We start from the raw sequence: 8,976 nt of genomic DNA, 5'->3' as shown, positions 1-8,976 counted from the left end.
GTGTGCAAAATGCCTGTTTACATACCGTTCTGTTTAAAAGAGATCATGCCTATAGGATCTAAAACTGGATCAAATTGTAGAGATCATGCCTATAGGATCTAAAATTGGACCAAATTGTAGAATGCACGTTTACAGGCCCGAATTTGTTTAATTATCAGTTCTGCCCGAGTTTCCAAATATTGCGCGGTTACCCTCACTAGAAAATATGCCTATAGGATTCAAACAAACAATTCTGGATCTGTTTCTGTGACCTGCCACTGTCTACTATCGCATAAACACCTAGATACCATGCTAATATGCTTAATCGTATTATGCTAAAATCAATAGGCAAACCTATGTAGGTTCTACTTATCCTATTAAGAAACTGATTTTGTTTGTTACTTCAGTGTCACATAGATATCCTGCCTATAGGATTCTGAAATTAATAAAATTTGTCAATGTTAACTAAATTGGCGTGCATTTGATGTCTAAATGCGGAGGCTAACTGGAGCCTATACTTGTTTCTATTTGAAAGTCCTAACTGTTTTGTCTATTGCTTAGTATTTTTATCTTCTAAGCAACCTAAGTTAAGGTCTAGAACCACCATCAAATAGAGGTCCAAATGCCTCCTGGACCATAGGCATGGGACACGTAGTGCACGACTTAGAATTGACTAGTACGCTTCAGGTAAACAACTTAAAGATAGTAACTGGGTAGCAGGAGATGATATTTTGTGCCCGCTGAATAATATGAGTAACATACCATCTCGAGGGAGTTACGAAATATTATTTACACTACAAGAATATTGGCCTTTAGCGACGGGAAATATGGTCGTTAAAAGTCCAATTCCGGTCGCTATAAGTCAATAACGACCGAGAAAATTCTGGTCGTCACCGGTCGTTAAAAGCCCCGACGCTAAAAGTTAACGAACGATCGATTTTCAACCCGGTCGTTAAAGATCCTTTAGCGACGGCATAATTTCCGGTCGTTATACATCATTTTTAGCGACGAGATTTTTTCCTCGCTAATTTGTCATCCAGTCGTTAAAAGTCTTCAATTACAACAGCTAACTTGGTCCTTACAAGTGCTTTTAGCGGCCGAAAGTTCTTTCCTTAATTGTATGATTATATTTAACAGCCAAATTTTCATTCGTTAATGCCTATTAAACTATTTGAGAAATCTATTTTTAAAGAGTTACGATGATCACATTACCAAAATTTATATTTGACGAAATTTCATACACAGACCAGAAACATTTGAAAATAAACCAAATAATTGATATTTGTTAATACAAAGAACTAAGCATCACATTACCAGAAAGCAATCCAAATAGTATAACATTATTTTTAACAATTTCTAAAAGAAATAAAATAAAATTGGAGCATATGTACAAAAGACACTGCCTTCAAACCATCCCTAACATAACAAAATTCTCTTGTTCTTCAACTTGCTATGCACTTTCATCAAAAATAGGTTCTTCGGACTTCAAGTTTTTGATCTGTTAAAATAATAAATTTATGTCAGTTTACTAACAAAGAATAAACAATTAAAGAAGAAGATAAGATTCATTAAAGGCTACACTGATCGCCATAGTAAAATTATTCAATCATCAGATGACATAACAATAGAAAATATTGTAGCAGAAAAATGACGCATTATATTTCCTATGTCCGTGGACAATAAAAATCACACAATCCTAGTCATACTAAAATCTGCACAACGAAATGTCATATTCTGGGAAGTAAATCCAATATACAGTTTCATGCAATTCTACACATAACGGGGACAAGCGATTGAGATACAAAAATCATATAGAAACTTTTGAGAAAGAGTCGATAATAACTCCAAATCAAGTCTCAATGAAAAACGAGTGATTACTTGTTCATATACTAAACTTTCCTTTACAACTCACCTTTTGGTTCTACTTTGAGGTCCGTTATTTTATCACTTCTCTGTTCATTGAGCTAGATTATAACAATTCTAGTTGATATTGGGTATGGAACTTTATTCTTGCTTACAAATTCACTAGTCTCGATAACTATATTTTAATTTAAATTCATAAACCTTAATGATGGAAAAAAATTCACATGATCATTGCAACAATTTCATCACATAGTATAATATTAATGGGATCTAGCACACATCTGTATGCAACTTCTAGCACACGTCAGATGTATAGTATAGAAGTATACAGTATAATAGATCAACTTTTCAATTAAATATATGAGAGGAAACACACTTTTGATAATTATAAGCTCTTCGCACTACCTGAGTGGAGTCCAAAACAATGCCAACCCAAAATTATCTATATGCCATTTAGTACCATTTTTGAAAGAAGCTGTAGTGTAATAATATCTATTAGGGTGTCATTTTTTTTGCGTTTTTAGCAGAAAAATGACACATTACATTTCCTATGTCCGCGACAATAATCTGAAGATTGAATAGAATTATATGTAATTCTATACATAACAGGGACAAGCGGTTGATATACAAAAATCACACAATCTTGTCATACTTAAACCTGCACAATGAAGTATCATTTTCTAGGAAGCAAACCTTATATAGAGTTTCATTACACATAACAGGGACAAGCGATTGATATACAAATCATAAAGAAGCTTTTGAGAAAGAGTCGATTATGACTTTAAATCAAGCCTCAATGAAGAACCAGTGATTACTTGTTCATATACCAAACTTTTCTTTGCAACTTACCTTTTAGTTCTGCTTTGAGGTCTATTATTTCGTGAGTTATCTATTCATTGAGCTAGATTACGACAACTGTAGGTGATATTTGGTATGGAACTTGATTCTTACTTATAAATTCACTTGTCTTGATGACTATGTTTTTGTTAAATTAATAAACCTTAATGTGATGGAATGGAATGTAACCTTAATGTAATGTAATGGTGATATTTATCAATTAGCTGGAGTTGTTGCTGTTGAAGTTACTGGAGGATATGATGTTCCCTTTCACCCTGGTAGAGAAGTTACTAAGACCGCCTCTGCTGCTTTTAGCAATTTTATTAGATATGTGTAATGTTCTTAGTGAAATATTGTCCTATTGGTATTGCTTAACTAAGAAATTATGATATGCATATGCTTTACTAGTTTGTGTAAATAACTTCCCGCATTGAATTCTAGTTTGATGATTGCTATACTTCATCTTTCTTTTCCTGCTCTATCAACATATACTTAGTTACGGATCTATTTGTTTCTGAGCCGAGGGTCTTCCGGAAATAACCTTTCTATCCCTCCGGGGTAGGGGTAAGGTCTGCGTACACTCTACCCCCAGACCCCAATAATGGAATTCTACTGGGTTGTTGTTGTTTGATGTAATGGAAAAAATTCACATGAGCATTGCAACAAATTATCACAGAGTATAATAGGATTTTCAATCTACTAACCTGTTAAATGCTTCAATCTATTGTTCACTTCAAGATGACGATGAAGCCTGATTAAAGTCATTAAACACTGCACTTGCAAATTCTGCATATTTACTCTCTAGATCTTCACATGTATTCTCTAGCCCTTCCATGCGTCCATAAAGCGATTCATTTTCTTTTTCAGTAGCATTCAGCTTCTCTAGCAATGCAGCCTTCGAGGAGTCACCACGTTTTAACTCCTTAGCAGTAATCCCACCACAAAATCCAACTACATGACTCCTACGTTGAGGTCCGAAACACCTTTCTACAATCTCAATATTTGTAAGAGACGATTCAGATTGCACCAATTCTTGGATCTTAGCCTATAAATTATAAGACAATTTAAAATAATATAACATAAAAAATAAAATTATGTAAAATAAAATTAATCAATAAACATACATATTTTTCATTGGTTTCAGGTTCGACAAGCTTGTCGCCTTTGATACGAGTCTCAAAGAAGATAGTTGTCATATCTGGGGGATTACCATCTTTGCCTCCCTTCACATTTAAATAAATAAGTCACAGAATCTTTTTAACAAAGATGAAAGATGAGGTTTCTTAATAGAAATTGCAATATTTACTCACCAATTCATAAATGACCTCTCGAATAGGCTTACTACCCGTACGATGAGTCATCCTTAACTTAGACCTATTGATCGAGTTTCTTGTACTTATTTCCTAAATTAACAATGCGCCATTAAAATTTTGATCAGCCACTTAATATAAAAAGATTTTAATAAATAGTTATGAAACCTTACCTTAAAATTTTTCAGTTAAAAAATGCTCTTGACCAGCCATTCTCAATCACTCTTGTCTACCCCTTCAGAACATCTCTTAAACCATCGCGGAATGACATAGCCCCTCAGCTCAAAAAGATGAAAAGCAACAATAGAAACAAGCATTATCAATCATAAAGGCAAGAAAGAAAGTAATATTAAGAAGGAAGCAATAGCAACAAGCAGTAACATCGGCCATTTTAAGATACAGAGATGTCATATTAATATCCCCAAAATAGTCCTAGCTGCAGAATTATACAGGTTACTAAATTTCTAATATGCCTTCAAAAGGCTGTAATAATTCTAGTGAAAGCAAAGAGAGGTTCACCATATAAATGGTGCTTATATGAAAGCAAAATTTGTGTGATTACTTTGCATACGCCTTGTTGTAAAATAATTTTGGTCAATCCAAAAACTTGCAAATGAAATTCCATAACAAAGTAGTATTTTCATATATAAAGGCAGTGGTTGCATTTAGATTTTGACATATGATTAGAAGCCTCCAAAGACCTTAGCCCCCTGTACCCAGTGTCCTCTATTCAAATGAAAAGGGGAAAACAAGTAAAGAGTTGTCCAGTGCTAGCTTGTTTTATAGTATTACACAAGGCTGATAAACAAGTCAATTGATTTACTTTATTGTTTTTCCGGAGAGAAAAAAGGATTATTGTTCATATAGCAAACCCACCCCACAAAATGCATTGAAGAAAAGAACAAATAAATAAACAGGGAAACATTGTTCATATTCGAACCTGATCAGAGAACAAGCTTTAAGAAAGGTTCTGAAAAAAAGCTTTGGAATTGACAACTCTAATTATTTACGCATCTAACTGAACGGAGTAGTTATTTTTCAGAAATAAAAAAAAAAAAGTTTCGACAAGTTCACTACATTCAAGAACTGCAGACAAGTACAAAAATTTAACAAATTTATAACCTTTGTGTTGTACTAAGCATTCACGAACTACAGAATAGTATAGAGTCACAATTCACTAAGCATAAACTTCAGGCAACATTCCTTCACCATATGTAATCGGAAGACCATCATTAAGATAGCCAAGAAGAAAGTCGTTGATAAGCATAAACTTCAGGCATCTCAACAACTAATTTTCTTATTTATTGTTTTAACAACAAGATAGTCTGTATGGCTTCTTAACTTAAAGAAGCCATGTGCTAAGAACAGTACAAATCCAGAAGCCACCTGATCTGCAGACCATTGTTCTTTATAGGATAGGATGAGACTTCAAAATAATGGAACCCCTCAACTAAACTTGCAATTCTAGAGTTAACTACAATTGCCCATTCCACGCATCTAATGTCTAAATTACATTTAATGGGTGAGACGGAAAGAGGGGATAGCAGTAAGTAAGGAGAGCAAACTGAAGAAAGGGTCCTCTTTCTTCATTTTCAGAAGAGACTGACGGGCAGTCCAAAAGTCTACCAAAGTGTCTACAAAATGTCTGGTAGTATGAAGAGCACATGTTTCTCTTGTTCCATGCCCTCTGCCATTGGCATAGGATCGAGGATTAATATAATAAAGTTCAATTAGGAAGGTGAAAAATTCCATACTACTAAATTCTTTAAACAATGACAACTAGCCAAATATTGGAGATTTATAATTTCCTTCTACAAAAAAGAAAACCCAATTAAGGTAATTATATTGCCCTTTTCCTTCAATAGATAGGAAAACCAAATATGGTAAGAAAATTATGACAAACACCTAACATGAGCTTCTAGAAGCAACATTCTTTAAAAATAAGGGAGATAACAAAACCAATTTCATTCATTTAGAATTAAACTCATAATATAAATGAAAATAACTTGAAGTGTATACTTCAAGAAGAGTCATGGGTTTTGTCAAGTAGAAGAGGAAAGTCGTCTATCTCTGTCTTCACTGTACAATTGCAATTGAAATTTGAATATGGTAAAATTAACCAATCAATGCATGATGTAAGCTCACAGTATTTCCTTTCCATTTTTGAAAGAAGAAATGAAGAAGGCAAATCGACAAAGTAAAACTTTAAATTCTTACCGTAACAACTTGTCACATGTGCTCCAGCTTATATTTCGATTTCCGCCCATGAGTGTATGCGCAATGGGCACATTTTTCGATCACGAACTAATTTACCTAAGTTTCTCGTAAGTAAGGCATGATTCTTCCCAACAACTCGATTGTCGTAAAAAGTGACTCAACTTTTCTCCAGCTTTGAGTCCTGTAACATTTTTACATCTGTTCTTCGCTCTCATTTTGTTTGCCTTTTTTAGATTCATATGGCCTTGTTAATCTCAATTAAGTCTAACATATAAAAAAAAAATCCAGAACAATAACAAACAATAACAAATTATAACATAAAACAATAATATACTTATTTCGCTTCTCTGAATATCTTGCATCGCTTCTTCATGAGGGAGGGAAGCATCGCATTCCAATATTGGATCAAAACCAGGAGGCATGAGACGATCTTTCTGAGCTAGCTTATTCTGATCAGAAGCTACTACATTGTAGTTTTTACCTTTGCCAATCGAAGTTCTCTGTTCAGCATATATTCTTACAGAACCCAAAGCTCTGAAGTTTTTCCCCTGTCCCCTTGCTAAGGCACCAGGTGGAACGTATGCATATTTAACAGTCTTCGAAGTTGATACCATTTCAGACTTCTAAGATTTTGAGAGATTCATGTCAACCTAGAATAAAGAAAAAGATTTAGTAATAAATATCTATTTCAATTTCATCATATATGAACATGTGAAGGTGTTGGAAAAAAGCTAGAAACTTAGATGACAATAGAAAACAATAATGAATAAAATTGATAGAAACATAACACATGAAAACTTAGAGATGACAAATATTTAGCGAGTCAATTTCATGAGATATGAACATACAATCTGCAAAGAAGAAATCAACTAATGGAGTTTTAGAAACTTTTTTTCTTTCCTGCAACTTAACTTGTAAATAAAATGGTTTCTAGTATGGAACTTTCATTATAACAAAAGAGGTAAAAATTAAAAGCAGATGTGATAGAACTCCAAACTTTCATGAGTTCTTTTCCTTTTCAGTTGTAAAGAATTATTTAACTACTCTAAGTCATCACTATTCTTTAAAATCTCCATTTCAATAACTTTTCTCTATAAAATACACAACCTCTATGGTAAAAGATCATCGCCAGACAATATAGAGCACCTAAATTTAGCAGCATAAAAACTATTTAAAATCTACAGTCAACCCATAACTGTTTTGGAAGTTTTGTTTATAAGAAATTCGCCAATTTAGCATAATCTAGTAAGAAGCAACAGTTGCTCTGTATACCAATATGTTCTGTTTTAAAGTCAAACCCGATCCCTAAAACAATATGTTCTCCAAACCGATTGATCAGTTATGCTATTAAAAAGAATCTTCTTTCTTTCAAAATCAAACTCAATCCCCAAATATAATCTTCTCTACAAGATGAATACACATATTTGACATATAAGATAAATAAGAACAAAATTTAAAGAAACAGAAAAAACTTTTATAAGCAATACTCTTAAAATTTGGATGGTAATTATATATTGAAAAATATGTAATTATTACAAAATTCACCACTTTCTTGTTAGATTAATATAATTTTGGTCAAGACCCTTCAGCTATATCTAGAAATTTGTGTTAGTGTTTTGCTTTCTCTGTTTGTGCAAACTTATTACGCAATTGGAGTTAGAATTTTGAGGGACAAGTTTCCCCTCTTTTCCACATATCCCACGTCATTAATTGATGTTCGTTCTTTCTTTCTTCAGTGCAACCTTAAACCCCTACTCCCTCTTCCTTTTTATTGTGTGTTCCTTCCTCTCTCTATCAAATATTTGGTAAACAGATACATAGAATTGAATGGAAAGTTTAGAGCTTACCTTGACAAGAAGGAGAATAAAGCCCTAGGTTGCAGAGAAGAATCCAACTTTTACAGATCTTCAATCGCTCTTGTTCTTGTATTCTTGTAACTGCAAGTTCTCTGTTGTCTACTGATAAAACAGAGAAGTGTTTTGTTTGGGATGGGTAGAGAGGAGAGTTGAGGGGATGCGTGGGCTTGGGTACTGGGTTGAGTAAAAAAAAAAAGGGGGGGGGGGAATGTGGCGCCTATTTATTTGTGTTATTGCTTAAAATCTATTTTAACGTCTGAATTATTTTAATTTTAACGACCGGAAATCATCCCCTCGTAAATATTAACCAAAAATTACACTTTAACAATCGGAAAAAAGTTTGGCCATTATAGATACACTTTTAACGATCGGATTCATGTTCCTTCGCTAGCATTTTGTAGTTAAAAGTCAATATTCTTGTAGTGTTATGTTGCACGGGGTGATCCTTTAGGTTAAAAAACTTAGGACCCCTCCCTTTGTCTTTCAATTATTCATTCACGTTTAGTAATTCCTTGTTTCTTAGCTTTGATCACATAGACTAATTCATATAATTGAGTTCGGCTGGGACCCACAGTTGTGCACCTCGAAGAGCGCCTAACACGTTCTTCTCGAGGTAATTTCGAGCCCTTACCCGATCTTTGGTGATGTAAACTGGTCAAACAAAGTTATTTGCAAATAGGTTCCCTAACATACCTTAATCCGTTAGGTGACGACTCTCTCTAAAAGAGTTGTCACGTGTTGAAACCCGATTTTGCGAGAAAAAGGGGCGCGACAGCATGGCGACTCTGCTGGAGATTTTTAGGCTCTTACCATTATGAACTTGATCTTTGTGAATTAGTCTTCCCTGATAAGCGTGTTTTTGTTATTTTGCTGTTACCTAAATCTCCCGCTCCCATTTTCCCTTTTTATTGCTA

The 8,976-nt window shown here is 33.9% G+C and overlaps 1 protein-coding gene across 2 annotated transcripts; it reads right to left on the bottom strand.

Annotated features, from left to right (window-relative positions):
* Positions 1-1,277: 1,277 nt before the first annotated feature.
* LOC109243784 lies at positions 1,278-8,186 on the bottom strand. Of its 2 annotated transcripts, XR_002070630.1 has the most exons (7): positions 8,054-8,186; positions 6,207-6,856; positions 4,163-4,270; positions 3,990-4,082; positions 3,804-3,902; positions 3,384-3,724; positions 1,278-1,477 (listed from the first exon to the last, which is right to left on the bottom strand). XR_002070630.1 is itself a non-coding variant. In XM_019410773.1 (5 exons), exons 2-4 carry the CDS (start codon positions 4,038-4,040, stop codon positions 3,413-3,415), a joined length of 462 nt encoding a protein of 153 aa, XP_019266318.1. In that variant the 5' UTR covers positions 4,041-4,082; positions 4,163-5,810; the 3' UTR covers positions 1,278-1,477; positions 3,384-3,412. The 2 variants fall into 2 exon arrangements, 1 of the variants encoding a protein (XP_019266318.1); XM_019410773.1 differs by lacking the exons at positions 6,207-6,856; positions 8,054-8,186 and having other exon boundaries at positions 4,163-5,810.
* Positions 8,187-8,976: the final 790 nt, after the last annotated feature.

The sequence above is a fragment of the Nicotiana attenuata genome, unplaced genomic scaffold (assembly GCF_001879085.1).
Source record: "Nicotiana attenuata strain UT unplaced genomic scaffold, NIATTr2, whole genome shotgun sequence".
In the NCBI taxonomy this organism is placed as follows: domain Eukaryota; kingdom Viridiplantae; phylum Streptophyta; class Magnoliopsida; order Solanales; family Solanaceae; genus Nicotiana; species Nicotiana attenuata.
This window is presented reverse-complemented; position numbering and strand designations above follow the sequence as displayed.